The sequence below is a fragment of the Schistosoma mansoni genome, chromosome W (genome assembly GCF_000237925.1).
Source record: "Schistosoma mansoni strain Puerto Rico chromosome W, complete genome".
Lineage (NCBI taxonomy): Eukaryota > Metazoa > Platyhelminthes > Trematoda > Strigeidida > Schistosomatidae > Schistosoma > Schistosoma mansoni.
The window spans coordinates 56,772,924-56,787,748 of NC_031502.1; the positions used below are offsets into that span (position 1 = coordinate 56,772,924).

The following is a 14,825-nucleotide window of genomic DNA, read 5'->3' on the forward strand; positions in this document are numbered from 1 at the left end:
CATTTAGAATAAAGATCTATTTCGAAACTAGTGCAGGATGGAAGCCGACTGCATATTGACTGTCACGATCATACAGTAGTACCTGAAGACCCAGATAGAAACGTCACAACATGACTTTCAAATAAATCAAAGCCGTGCATAGTTTCACTATTTGGAATTTGTGGGACTAGTTGAAAATGATCATGCTCAAGGATTCGGAATCTGCTATCAGAAATGTGCTTCCAGAAGCGGTTCTAGGATCACATATAGCTAAGGTAATAACATTCTGAAGAGGTTTGGGGGCGACACCCGATCAAGAATGATCTTGAAGTTAGTACTCAGAAGTTGCAATGGAAAGGAAAGTCATACTAAGTGGCGCTAACAAAACTGGCTACTCAAATATTTTTATCCGACCATATCGGACGTTTAAGGGTCGAATCAAGTGGAAGAATGCCCTTACTGAGTTGAAAGCCCGAAGGCAGAGTCCTAAAAGTCCTTAGATCCAAGTTTTTTAAGTAGTTAGGTCTTGGAAGCCAGTGCTTCCGACACCTATAAAATGAGTGATTCTCGAAACCCTTTTAAGATCATGCTCTATAAACGCTCGTTGTCTTAGAAATAAAACATCCGAGCTAAGTTTGGTGGTAGATGGGTCAAGTCCCTATAAAATTGTTGTCGTAGAAATGTGGATCACTGTATATGTAAACAGTTCTTCAATCATTGAAGAATACGTCTGTGTCGAAAATGATAGATTTATGAATATCAGGAGTGTAGGTATAATACTGTATACTGGAGGCTGCTTTTGTGCATAGCCGAGCATATACGAAGTGCACGATATTGGTATATGTGGGGTAGATTGTCATTTAACTAAATCTAGACACGGGTTAATAACTGAAGAGGGAATATACTGCAGTCCTCACTGTTTTGTCGACAACTTTGATGTAGGTCATATCCTTTCTTGGAGTAAAGCCAACTGTTGTCTCATCGTTGAGGATTTCAACGCACCGCTTATCAGATTGATAGAGCCTACAACTTCGGATGGATGTTTAGACAGTAACTTTATGTCAACCGTTATTGGATGTGCACTTGTACAATATATCAGAAACACTTGCGAGACATGTTCTTCTTCATGGGCCACTAATCACTTAACTACGAATATCGAAAAATTCGAAATATATGGTGAAAGACAATAGCTAGATGCCACACCACTCAAGAAAGGCAGTTGGCGTAAGATATCCGTACCTGATCAAAACGATTGTTTTCGCACATTATATAAAGAACAAAGCGCAGTGATGGTATCTCTTCATTATTGTTCCACCAAAACTCAGACATACTGTCTGAATCAGATCTGGCCAAACTATTCCAGCGAAGTTCATTCTGCGCGTACTGTTAAAAATACTTGTCATAACCCCACCACTAAGATATCAGCCATGCCACCTGTATATGTGACTGAGGGATCTGTTCTTCAATTGTTCAATAGCTTCAGACTCAGCAAGGCACCGGTTTCTGATAGGTTATAAACGTAGTTGCTGTCATCACTTGAGGACATCATTCCAGGATCACTCACGATGCTGTTCAACAACACTCTTTCCTACATTCAACACCCTAGGGATTGGAAAGATGCTATATTTAGTTCTATATTTAAATGTGGACAGAGATAGACCATATCTCACTACCGACCTTCCAGCCTGACCAGTACAGTAGTTAAGTTACTTGAACAAAAATAATTCAGGTTAAGTTACCGAGTCACATGGAATCATACAATCTGCTAGCGCCCGAGAAACGGAGTTTCGGAATTAGTATTCATACATAACCAACTCATTTATTGAGAAGAAGGACTGGACAACAGTTCGAATTAACGGTTTATCAGCCGATATGATATTAATATCAATGCATTTGATAAGGTTTCTAACCCAGTTCTTATAAGGGAGCTCTCAAGCTTTAGAACAACAGATTCTGTACAGGAGCGGATAAGAAACCTGCAGGTTACTAGGCCACATAGATTCGTACAATCTGTTAACTCCTGAGGAGCATGGGTTTCGTAACAAGCTTTCATGCATGACTAACCTACTTATGGCGAGAGAGGATCGGACAACAGCCTTAAACAACGGTCTGCCTGTTGATGTGCTATTTATCTATCTCCAAGCTGACTTAGACGAATTAGTTAGGTGGGCTCATGGTTGGGGAGTCGAAGTTAATTCCAGGAAGTGCGTGCTCATACACACCGGATACGGTAATAGTTACCACTATACTATTGACGGTACATCTCTTCCACGCGTTAAAGAACATAAAGACTTGGGAGTAATAATAAGTCACAAATTAAAAAAAACTTCGCACTGCAACGCAGATGCTTCCAAAAGTTATGGTGTGTTATGGTCACTTCGCCGAGCATTCAAATGCTTTAATGAGATGTTTCGAATTTTATATCCTACCTATGTAAGACCATACTTAGAGTAATGTATACAAGCAGGTAGCTCATGTCTGAGCTCACTTGAGTGTTCAGAGTGTGGGAACAAAATTAGTGAAGTGTCTTTTTACACTCCCTTACGATGAGCTCTTAAAACGACTAAACCTTTGCCCCTTGTCTTATGGTAGGACGCGAGGTTATCTCATGCTGGCATTTCTCAACTTTAATTACGATTTGAGCGTTAACATGTCCTATCTTTCTGCTCCCATCAGCACTTATAATTGCCGAGGTCATAGCAAGAAGGTTCACAAACGGCGATCTAATAAACTAAAGGTGGGGTCCCATTTTTCTCATCGAGTGGTTAGTGACTGGAACGCCTTACTTGAACAAGTGGTATCAGCCCCATCAGTGAATATTTTCATAAAAAAGCGAGACCTTCACTGTAAAGCAGTCTATCAGGATTAACACAGGTTCACCAACCTACTATCCTAATTACTGAAGACTGAAATCCCGCTATAGCGCGGTTAATTCACATGAAGTCGTTACTTTAAATCAATCTTAATGGTTGGTTTAGTTTGTTGTTCACATCCACATAGGTCCTTACTTCATTTTTACCATAAGTGACACAACTGCTAGCCAAAAACCTTTTTATGGAGGTGTCGAGTTTCATCTAGAGCTAGGTAATAATCTCGACTAACAATTGTTAGTCCTACAGACCATATTTTTGTTCGTCAGTAAAATATAACAGGTTGATTGTGGTGTTAATAAAGGCCAAAATATTTTCAGATAAAAATAGCTATAAAACAATTCAGTTGTTGATCGGGCTCTTTTTTCTCCAGCGATTGAACAGTCTAAGTTACTACTTTTTTTTAGGTCTATAGCCCTATGATGAAGAAAGCAGAGCTAGGTCTAAAACATTAGCTCGGTGATTAAAAATCAAGAGCTTTGACCGCCAAATCAGAATTTTCCTAGCCTAAATTTGAGAAGTACAGAGGACTACTAGGCTGGTGTTTGTTCAGATACTTATAATACCCTAATTTTCCTGATTGGACTTTTCATGAAAGGAGAACCTATCCCTGCTCTTCTGCAGCATTAATATCGTGATATCTCTTGGAGGCTGGAATTTGTGTCTACATCTCTTGGCTTTCTTAGGTTGTAGAAGAGGTTAATATCTTTTATCGAGGTTGTGCAACCTTTTTTTTCAGTAAAATATATGGAAACAATACATCAGTAACGATTTTCCTCGAAGCATGAGATCGTGTAAAAAAATTGTAGAACTTTGTAATGTTCACTCCCATCCTAACTAGTAATACATATAGTTACTAAAATGGTATCTTCTGCATAATTACTGAAATCTAGTCATTACCATTTAGTCATATTCCGTAGATGAACTTATTGTTTGGTAATCTAGACACCTCTTCGAGTTTTCATCCTAGTGATCTCATATCGACATGGTGATATGGTCTGGGGACTTGGACTGATGCATATTTGTGTCAGTGTTACTTTGCTTATGACCAACTGATGCAGTCAGGGATATGAGCCGCCACTATGCTGTTCTTGTAATAAATTTGACTTCGTTTACATAATATACTCCTAATTTCTATTTTTTCCAAAAGCATTACCCTCTCTTGTCTCTATTAATCTTGTACTCCACCCTAACCGACGTATTTGTCTGTATGCTTTTTCTAATCAAATTTTTTTTCATGTTACAGAATCATTTATCTTAATTATTAGCTTCTATCTTAATAAACATTCAGGCTTTTAACTACTTCATCCTTAGTTCCTTGATCAGGATAACCTGTTCGTGCTTTTGTTTGTTGTACTTCTGCTAGAGCTAGAAAATTATCACGATTATTGTTAGCAAACAATCATGTCGAAACATAAATATATATTCCTGATTGTGCAGCTTTGAAAACCGATTTGCGGAAAAGAAGACTCTTCAGTGACCCAGTCTTTATTGTTTTTGTGTCTGAGTGAGTGTATTCTGTATACCTAATTCATGCAAACTTGTTGGTAGTTGCTTAGTTGTATTATACGTTATTTGTGATCATTCTTCAATTATCTTTCAGACAATTGACTATTTTTCGTTTACACATAGTAACATGGTGCTGTAACAACTTAGTGTAAACCTCATTTTCAATTGCAAGCTTTTGCACGCATCAGTTGTGGCGATTAGATTAGTTGCCCCCAAGTGCCCTGGTACGTCCGAGAGTGGAGAGAGTTAGCTCTCTCGAAATGCTCTCACATGGTTACGCGTGCACAACCTCTGCCAGGGAAGTCCTATTCACTGTCTTCTCGTGGCATTACTGTTGGTTACGAATTTGAAAGGACGAAAAGCGAATGTCCGGCGCTTTAACCGGGTTGGTGGACACAGAAAGTCCACCTAGTGGAGTTGGAAAACCTTGATTCCAAAACAATGGTGTATGAACCCACTGTTAGTTACAGGCTACCATGGAACTACATCTCCTTACCTTGCTCCACTGCCTTGTGGATTGGACCTTTAGGTCAAAGGCTTAGAGTATGACCCCCTTAGGAAACCACTTGCTTCGGTCTGGGCACCCTAGCAGTATCACAGCCCACACACTAATCAAGTGACTTGTGTGGCGTACATATATTCTGTGCCCCTGTGTACTAATATTCATGTGTTCAAATAAAATAAATTAATAGATTAGTGTATAAACGTGTACATAGTCATTGGCTTAAGCTCATTCATTGCTGAAAATGGATGCGATCACGTGGTTTTTCTCTAAGTTTGAAAATAGTGTTAAGCTACATTTCATACTTTGTTATTCAGTTCTTATAAAACCTCGTTTTCCATTTTTAGTTTAGTTCATCATGAATGTTAATAACAACAAACAAGATCAACTGTGTAGTGATACTCCATCAGAAAGTTCACTAAACAATCCCATTTCGGATGTAATAAATACTGAAAATACAAGTTTGGCATACCCGAAATCACCATCGACGACATTATTTCCGGTGCATGCGTTCAACACTTTGAATTCTCTGTTATCACGACCACATTGGCAAGTACCTGTTCTACCAGATTCACAATTGGAAACTATACTATTGGCATCAATCAATATGGCTAAACATGGTTTCGTAATCATATTCATTTGTTTCTAAATATCTTTTTTTCCAATTTTTTCAGGTGAAGATGTTCATTCACAAGATTGTTTACGATTTTATTCAGATGGCTTAATTAGTTCTTTTCAGAAAATATTTCGTGATGATGCAGTTACTCGTTGGGATTCACATATCTTAGTATGTATACATTGGTTGTTTGATGTCTATTACCGTTTCCCTTTCTTTTTCAATAAAGCATTTTATTTACGCCAATTCTTTACTGGGCATTGAATTGTGTTCCATAAAAGCAAAATCTGATTGCCTAGCAATATTAGAATTGGAAAGTATTCTATTTGATCCTAATTCACAGTAAGTCCTTGTCTATTTTTTAAACAACTAAAGTAAAAAAACGTCAGTGGTTTTCATACTTGGCTCTAGTTCATTGGTAGTGCGAGTACAAACCTTAATGTAACTTTTTGAGGTAGGATCAAAAAAAAAATCCTAAAAGAACTAAATATCTGTTTTGCCGCAATTTATGATGCATAGTTAATGCACATTCATGGGATCATATTCTGGATGTTTAAGTCTCACAGTGAACACGATGCATTTATACCACGGTCAGAATCCAGACGTTCACTTTCTCAAGTTAAACTAATTCGCAACACAGCACTATCATCACTGGCAATATCTGTCCTACTTCTATCACCATTCTAATAAATTGGTCATGGTTTCTCATTAGAACTTCAAGAATCCATTTCAAATTTATTCTATGGTGACCAAATGGTTATTTTTAAGATGTGAGTTTGTCAGTAAGTCGCGATCAAGAGGGTTTGTGAAAATGATTCAGTCTGGAGTCAGTTTTCATTCTTGCATCCTTTTATTAAAAACAATTTGAACTGGTGCAGCATATATATATATATATATATCGCTAATCATGCTGAGTTTCCTTATGATTGTTTCTTCGTTTTTCTTTAACTGCTACAATTGAGTTTTATTTTCCTAGTGTTTAGTAGCCTAATAGTGTTATATTAATGATTTGTATTTTATCGGTTAGTGATGTTCCGTACTAGATCGAGAATTTCTTAGTCAGTTTAATATTCCTTAGGGAGTAGCAGGCGTAAGTAAATAGGTATAATATTCCTTTTTACTTCTTTTTCCTCTCCTGTTTTGCCTTTATATCTCTCTGTACACTTTTGCATTTAGGTTTCACACACGTAGTATAATTTCCACCAGTGTAACACACGAAATTCGTTATGGTGTTCATAGGAATGTTGTATGTCGATATGAAGATATTATTAAATTATTGCCACATATATCAATATCAAATGAAAATGACAGTACGTGTCAACAACAACCAGAAAAAAGAGATGGAGATACTAATCCCATGGAGATGAATAATGACCCTCTGACACTAAACAATACTGTTCAAATAAAAGAATATTCTATTTCTTATGCAAATTATAAAGATGCACCTATTCTAGTGGATTTTATTAATTTATTTGGACGACTCAATGGATTCGATCGATTAAAAGCACGATTCCTTGAATTAGATAACAAGTACCATTGGGACCAGAAACAGAAAGATATGTTGCAACAGCAGCTTCAACAACAATCAAATGATCAAACAGAATTCTTATCACTTAGTCTAATAAATGCTTATCTGCATCCCTTTGCTTTATGTTCAAATTATTTAAGTGACTCAGTAATTGAAGAATATTTCAAACCAATAGTGGTAAGTTATTGAGCTATAGTCACTAAAATATTTATTTTTTGCCTTTGTATTACTCGAATGCTTTAATAACGACATCAGTTGGATAACCATAGAAACCAATAGGGAAAAAGTTCTACCTGGATGTTCTTCAGAATTGCATATCGTAAAAAACTCAAAATTCGGCTGACAACAATACAGTGAGCAATACAAGAGTATTTATAGAGAATGTCCAGTGTCCTTAAGACTGATCTAGTAAAGATGTGAGTTTTCAATGCATCGGATCCAATCTGAACAAATTTAGAACCTTTCTCAGGCATTGTCTCTATCCTTTTTCTCTTTTCAAATTTATTTCATTGGATTATACTCCCTGAATAACATCTTCAAACGCGAATCTTTCCGATTACTGCTTAAAATTTTACTACCTCTACCACTATGGAATTAGAATCGACAACTGCATCTCTGTACTAATGTGGTATAGCAACTCGAACTGATGTACGTACGTACGAAGTTCTACGTTATGACTGACTGACTGTACCATAATATTGCTTTTAGATTGTTATTTATAGAAAGTTTCCAAAAAAACTCTGAAGATTCATTTTCACTTTTATTAAGATTATGTATATTTCTTGAAAAAAAGGTGAAGAAATCAGTGTAAAACAATTCCTAAAAAATTTCATTTAGATTATTATTCAAGGTATTGGTGAGTGTGTAGATGTTATCACTGCCTTCTCGTGGTGGGGGTGTTGTTTACGAAATTGAGAGGAAAAAAAGCGAATGTCCGGCACTTTAACCGGGTTGGTGGACACGGAAAGCTCACCTAGGGGAGTTGGAAAACCCTCATTCCAAACAAATGGTGCACATGGGCTCCAGAATCCTGAGGAAACAAATAGCGTATGAATCAATCGTTGGTCACTGGCTACCATGGGACTGCATCTCCTTACGATGCTCCACTGCCTTGTAGATTAGACCTTTAGGTCAAAGGCTCGGGGTGTGGCCCCCTAAGGAAACCACCTGGTTCGGTTTGGGCACCTGTTCAGTATCACAGCCCTCACACAAATCGAATGAGATTTGTGAGGCGCATATTTATCTGGTGCTTCCTTGTACCAATATTTATGTGTTTAAATAATGATAGTTATGATAATCGCTGATTATTATGCATTTGGATCATTTTTTTCCTTTTTTATTACTAATTATTATTATTATCATTTTCAACAGACTATTGTTGTCAATTATTTATCTCATTTAAATGATGATCAAATTAAACGTGAAACTAAAAAAGAAATGCGTAAAGATGATTTCATCACTGGTTTGAAACTGTCTTTATGCACATTAACAAAACGTATTCCATCCTCAACAGAAGATGATATTGAAACTATTGAATTACTTAGTCTTAATGTAATCTATCGTTTCTTTCAGGTAAGTTGAGTAGGTAGACGTTGTTTATGGAAATCTTTTTTTAAAGTTAATTTTTTTTATAAGCAGAGATGGATAGTGGCTAGCAGTGGAATCCAGTTTGACGCGCGTTTCGTCCTATTTGGGACTCGTCAGCTGGATGTACCTGCATCTCAGAGTTGGTGTTCACTCTGGAACTCGAACCCAGTACCCTCGCTTCAAACGCCATCGCGTTATCCACTCAGCCACTGAGTCCTGATAGCCACTGACCAGTTGCAGTCCTAACACATCGATGGGAAGATTCAAACAAATAATACTAAATTAATTTAATTTTAGTTTGCCTAATAAAGAAAGTATTAATCGTAATTGTTACCAAGCATGCAGTAGATAAGAAATTTTTTGATCAGACAATTGACTATTTTTCGTTTACACACGGTAACGTAGTGCTGTGACAGCCTAGTGTAAACATCATTTTCGATTGCTGGCTTTTGCACACATTAGTTGTGGTGATTAGATCAGTTGCCCCCAAATGCCTATTATTATTAATGCTTATCGAATACAGCACATCTATTAAATGGTATGACAAGCAGTGTATTTAATTTAAATGGTTACATTTTAACTATTTAGCTAAAAAGTATTGCCATTCCTACGAGAATCCAAGGTTCTAGTTTCAAATTGTTGCTATGGTGGTGAGTGCATATACTGGGTCACTTTTTTGCCCAGTAAATGTACATTCTCTCGCTCATTCTGACCATCAGCTCACTGCCTGGATAATTGTTGATAAACTGAATTAGAAAAACTCATCTATACACGTAATTCTAGCGAAATGTGAAACACCGAACCATTCGAAGAATATGGCTTTTTAAGGAAATCCAGGGGTTATTATGAGATGTGGAGACAAGGAAATTGGCAAGTATTTCGGCACAAATGAACAGTGTTTGGGGATTAATAAGGACTGATGTACCTTGGATTTTGTAAAATGTTTGAACTCAGTAATATAAATTTCCAATCAAAATACTTATAATTTGCATACATGAATTTCAACTCAATTATTATGTTATATCTTTACAAAGTATGTATATAATCTTTTTTCTTCTCTATCTCACCCTCCATGATAAATTACTGTTAAGTCGGTTTACAGTAAACTGTATCAGAGCCTCCAGAGGCTCATAAAGAGCCCCAACCAATCAGCGATTAATTAGAAGCTATGCTACTAAAATAACGAGATCCTGATTGGCTGTTTAACACACTGCTACTATGGAAACTCAAGGTCTCTTAATTACTATAAAACCCCGGTATTTTCTGTACATAAATGAGTCCTGTAGTAAAGCGCTTCCCATACACTTTGTGCCTTTTCTCTGGTCTTCAAGTCGGTGTATAGTTCTAGCTCGGGGATACGGAACTAGCTTAGGGAAGCAAATATAGCGTTCACAGTCAGTCAGACGTAACAATTGGCTACAGCCTAGGTCAAATACATAACAATTACCATCATGGAATGTTTCCATACACTTTTGTGGAAAAAGAATTACACTAATTGAAAGAAAGCTTCTTTACATACTCAATGTTCTTTCCCATTTCTGGACTTTTTCTAGTTGTAGAATATTTTTTACTAAGTTGCTCGTGAATTTAAATTGAGATTGATAGCCTAGGTCAACACTATTCTGAATTGTTTACCATACATTTTCGTAGCAAATAAGCATCATTGTCAGTGACTGCAATCTGTCACTGTATATTTTTAGGAAATATTTTTTGAAAACTGATGCCACAGTATAACTAGTTTTCGGCAATTCCGTTGCTAATATCAGTTTGAAATGAAAATTATTCTTTAGAACTCTCATGATCTGAGGTTTGATTGGTTCAGTCATTGTTATTTTCCTGGCGCTCAGTCAATTAGCTATTTATTGGGAGAAAACTAAGGCCGTTCATGCTTTATTTGAAAACTGAATAACAACATTTATAACTCATGCAAATTTATTATTTGCTAGACTGAACGGGATATTATGGGTGGCAACCTCAGCTAAATAAATAATCCACTTTTTCCTATGGTCTTGAGACAACATGTGATCTGTTTGACTTTGACCAACATATCAAGAATATACTAAGCTTCTGTAAAATCCTGTAACTTCATGGTGAATATGTGTTCACGAATGACTAACGTCCAATTTAGTGTTATTTAACTGTAGAAATCTTGAAGGGTTGAGTTGCTTACACACCCAACGGTCTCAGACTATCACTTTTATTTAAAATTCGTTGTTCATTTGTTAAAATTTGCAAGACTGTCACTCATGAAAGGACAAAAAGAAATACTTCCGCTTATCAGAAGTTCTCATTGAATATATTGTATAGTAGTATATGCATCCCAGACGGTTTAGTCCAGAAAATGCCTGAAAAATTCCGTAGTATGTATGACTTGTTCTAATCGTTGAACAACCAAACTTTTGGAAGCTTTGTATACTTACTGATTAATGTTAATTATTTGATCCATGTTTAAAGCAAAAAGGAAATTGTTCTACTTTTACAGCTGTCTTCTTTCAATGGGAAAATGAACACATTGAACGAATTAATTCGTCTATTACCTAATACTAATTCATTACGAGTTGGTCAGTGGATTACAGATATTAAGGTAAATTATTATTGAAGCAGTTATTATATTGGAGAAATGAATTGTATGATCATATTTCAGTTACTATATCTACTACTCTAGTATTTACCCAGACAGTTTTATCTAGCTGTGTTAATAGGGTATGCTAATTTGAACTGATGTTCAGATTTGCCAAGTCCTACGTTATGTGTGACTGATTGATTGAGTTCAGTTATCACATTTTATTAGTTTATGTAAGCATTTTGGCAAGATTATAGTATAGAGACTAGGTTAAGCAATTCTTAAGATAACCAACTAGTTTTAAAACGGGATCAGTTCAACCAATTCAACGTACATATAAACTTTCATCCTCCAAGGAAATATCTTATGTTACAAGTGCAAACCACCTTGTGAATCGAACGGAAATGTGTTTTATATGTGCCATATGGCGCAACCTAGATGAATGTGCTAAATCCTTCAGCTTCACCTTACAACAAAGAATAGACTTTATGAGTGGAAACGTTTATGTTTTCACTATCTGAAAGGTAGATATGTTAATGATAACTGTAAGTTGTACGGATGTAAAACTCATCCTTTGTTGAAGATTGATAATAGCGATATCAGTGAAAGTAAAGTCAATTATTGAGTATCATCAATCAACTGCAATACATCTGAAAGTTTAGTCTCATTTAATTATTGCTAATCTAGTTGATTATCCTTATACAGACTAACGTAATTTAACTTTTGATATAATATTCTTAAAAATGTCCCTAACATTGTTATCATCTTTCATTGTGATGTCAAGGGTTGCTTATTCAAATATATCTAATAGGCAAATCAATCTCTTTAAATGTGATCAATATATCACCACTACATAAAATTAATTTTAAACAAGATTTTATAGTGAACGGTTCATTAGTCGATGAAGCGTTCACCTTTTAAACATTTAAGGTAGATCTTCGAACCCAGCTCTGATTATTACGATATTCACAGTTGCGTATTAACACCAACTTTCACACTCATACACACACACACACGTAGAAACAAACACTGGAGCTTAAATTTGAGTAGGCATACAAATCTGTAAATAGTGAATGATATTTATTTTTATTTATTTAAACACGTACATATTGGTACAAAGGGGCACCAGATACATATGCTCCACACAAAACAATGAGGATGGGAAGAGAAAGGAGGAAGATGCGTATATGTAAAAGAAAAAAATATAGGATGATAAAAAAGAAAAGTAATGATGGGGGGAACTAAAATGTAAAGCCAGAAGATTCAGTTAAGAAAGTTATAACCACTCTTTATGAAGAAAGTAAAAGAAGGTTACAGCAGGATCGCCACTGACTTCTATTCTGAGCCATATCTGATAACATCTCTAGCCACTGTGTTGCACCATCTCTCGAACCCCAACCAGGGAGTCGTGAAGGACCAACAGAAGCTAGCCCTTTACAGCTTTCTTTCATACCACGACACCATGTCATACACTGACCACCTCTCCACTTTTTCCAACCACTCCCAGAGTCGGCAAATAATGCACGACGTGGAGCATTAACTAGTAATAATAATGTTGTTTGACATTATTGGATATTCGGTGTTATTCCCCAATATCTGATGTTGTTTTATCCTCTCCCTCTCTCCCCCTCTTTCTTTCTTCATTTTTTCATTCATTACAGTTATTAAAATTATTACTTCGTGAAAATTTACATCAATTACAATATGTAGAAAAAGTTGAAGAGATAATACGTTTTATGATAAGAAAATTATTATTAACATTAGATGATTTAGATATTATATGGGAATCACAAATTGGTAAACATGAAACTATTATTAAAAATATATTCAATATGTTAACACATTTAGCATTGGAATTTTCAATGAATCAATTAAATCATTTATTTCATTGTTTCAAGGTAATTGTTTTTATTGTTTTAAATGAAAATTTATGAAATTTTTTTTTTGATTTTTTAAAAAGTAGTTGTTAGGGAACGGGCACTAGGTAAGGATGGTAAATCGATTGATGAAGTAGTGAAACTTCATCAGTTGAGATGGTTGGGACACGTGTTACCTATGCCCAACCACCGACTGTCCCGACGTGCAATGTTTTATGGTGTAAGAGTAGGTTGGAAGAAAGTTAGGGGCGGTCAGACCAAAATGTGGCACAAATCCATGAAGTCACTGACAAGTGGACTGAGTCATGTTGGTATGTGTAGACTACCTAGTTGGGATTCGCGAGATGATAACAATCGATGGTTAGAGACCTTGAATGACATGGCTCAAAATCGTTTGCAATGGTGAAGGTGCATCCACTCTTTGTGTTCTGCCAAATTCTAATCTTCTGAGTTCTTCATGTCTCTATCTTTTTTCTCTTTCCAAATTTATTTCACTGTATTATACTCCTTCAATAACATCTTCAAACCCTAGTCTTTCCGACTACTGCTTATACTCATACTACTTCTACGACTATGGGATTTGAATCGACAACTGCATCTCTGTGTTAATGTGGTATGGCAACTCGAACTGATGTACGTACGTACGAAGTTCTACTGACTGACTGGCTTATTACTGTTTAATTTCTCAAATTTACATAAATGTTGAGATTATCTTTCGATTATCTTGATGTAAGTTCATACAAACAGTTGTTTAGTATTTGTAGGTCTGAGGATGAATTCTTACTGTCGACTGTACTATTGAAATGTGATGGCAGTAAGGTGTTTTAGGCGAATAACCAATATCTGTATTATTACTGTCTTCCTATCTCAGAAGAGGTGATTAGAAAGGTCTGATCTAAAAGTAGCGATTATCTCATCTTACTCTACAGATTTCTGGAGTTAGGAGTAAGGATTCCTCTGTCATACGTACAGCTTGACAAAACCATCACTATTAATCTACTTTTTTTCTAGGTTTCTTTAGTAGGTTTATCTCCCCTCCACTTGGGTAAGTGACAGTGTCCAGTCCATTTTCTTCTAAGAGCTCTTGAATCAAGATCAAGAATAGGGGTCACTAAGAAACCAATAACGCTTCTATTCCTTTCATTTTGCCAAATAACAACTAAATATTTAAACTATATTTGTAACAAAGTCATTCAAGTCAATTAGCCATACCAAACTATACCATTTTCAATATTTTGCTGTAAATTGATACCTAACTCAAATATTCTTTTGGCTTTTCATATATATACATTATAGCAAAGTTGGAAAAAAGCAACAAAACGTCAACGTGAACGTTTAATTGATTTGATCACAATGTTAGCTGAACAAGATACAGATGGTATGATGATGCAAAAAACATTAGATCTTCTATGGGATTGGGCTATCAGTTTGAAATTTTCCACTGATTTAATGAATGCTTCACTTAAATCACATGCAAAAATTCTTAGTTGTAATAATAAGGTGAGTGTTATGTCCTGCTTTTCCCCCCTTTTTTTTAACTAGATTTAAAAAACAAACAATGTTAAGTTCATAGTGTATCTGACAAAACTATCAGCGCTATTCTTTTGTTTTTTTCTACACTAACTTCAAATGGGCGACGCTGTGGGGGGTTAGTATCACGTTAAACTTTTAGAGCCTTGAAATAAAGATTCCAAGTAATGCGAGCACAGTAGAGTGGCGGATCTGTTCTATCTCCCCCGATGGCTCAAGTTAGCTAATGAGGTTCTCGAATGTTTGTCCATGAACATCGATACA

General features: G+C 35.8%; 1 protein-coding gene across 1 annotated transcript in view; it reads left to right on the forward strand.

Annotated features, from left to right (window-relative positions):
- Nucleotides 1–5,218: 5,218 nt before the first annotated feature.
- The window catches only part of Smp_131570 (ubiquitin-specific peptidase 9X (C19 family)), a gene marked incomplete at both ends in the record, with an annotated part of 85,956 nt that continues 76,349 nt past the window's right edge, over nucleotides 5,219–14,825 (forward strand). The window contains 6 exons of the mRNA XM_018790266.1: nucleotides 5,219–5,480; nucleotides 5,535–5,647; nucleotides 5,706–5,818; nucleotides 6,653–7,181; nucleotides 8,376–8,576; nucleotides 14,328–14,531. Of these exons, the coding sequence (XP_018655626.1) occupies nucleotides 5,219–5,480; nucleotides 5,535–5,647; nucleotides 5,706–5,818; nucleotides 6,653–7,181; nucleotides 8,376–8,576; nucleotides 14,328–14,531 (1,422 nt within the window). The remainder of the gene's footprint in view (nucleotides 5,481–5,534; nucleotides 5,648–5,705; nucleotides 5,819–6,652; nucleotides 7,182–8,375; nucleotides 8,577–14,327; nucleotides 14,532–14,825) is intronic.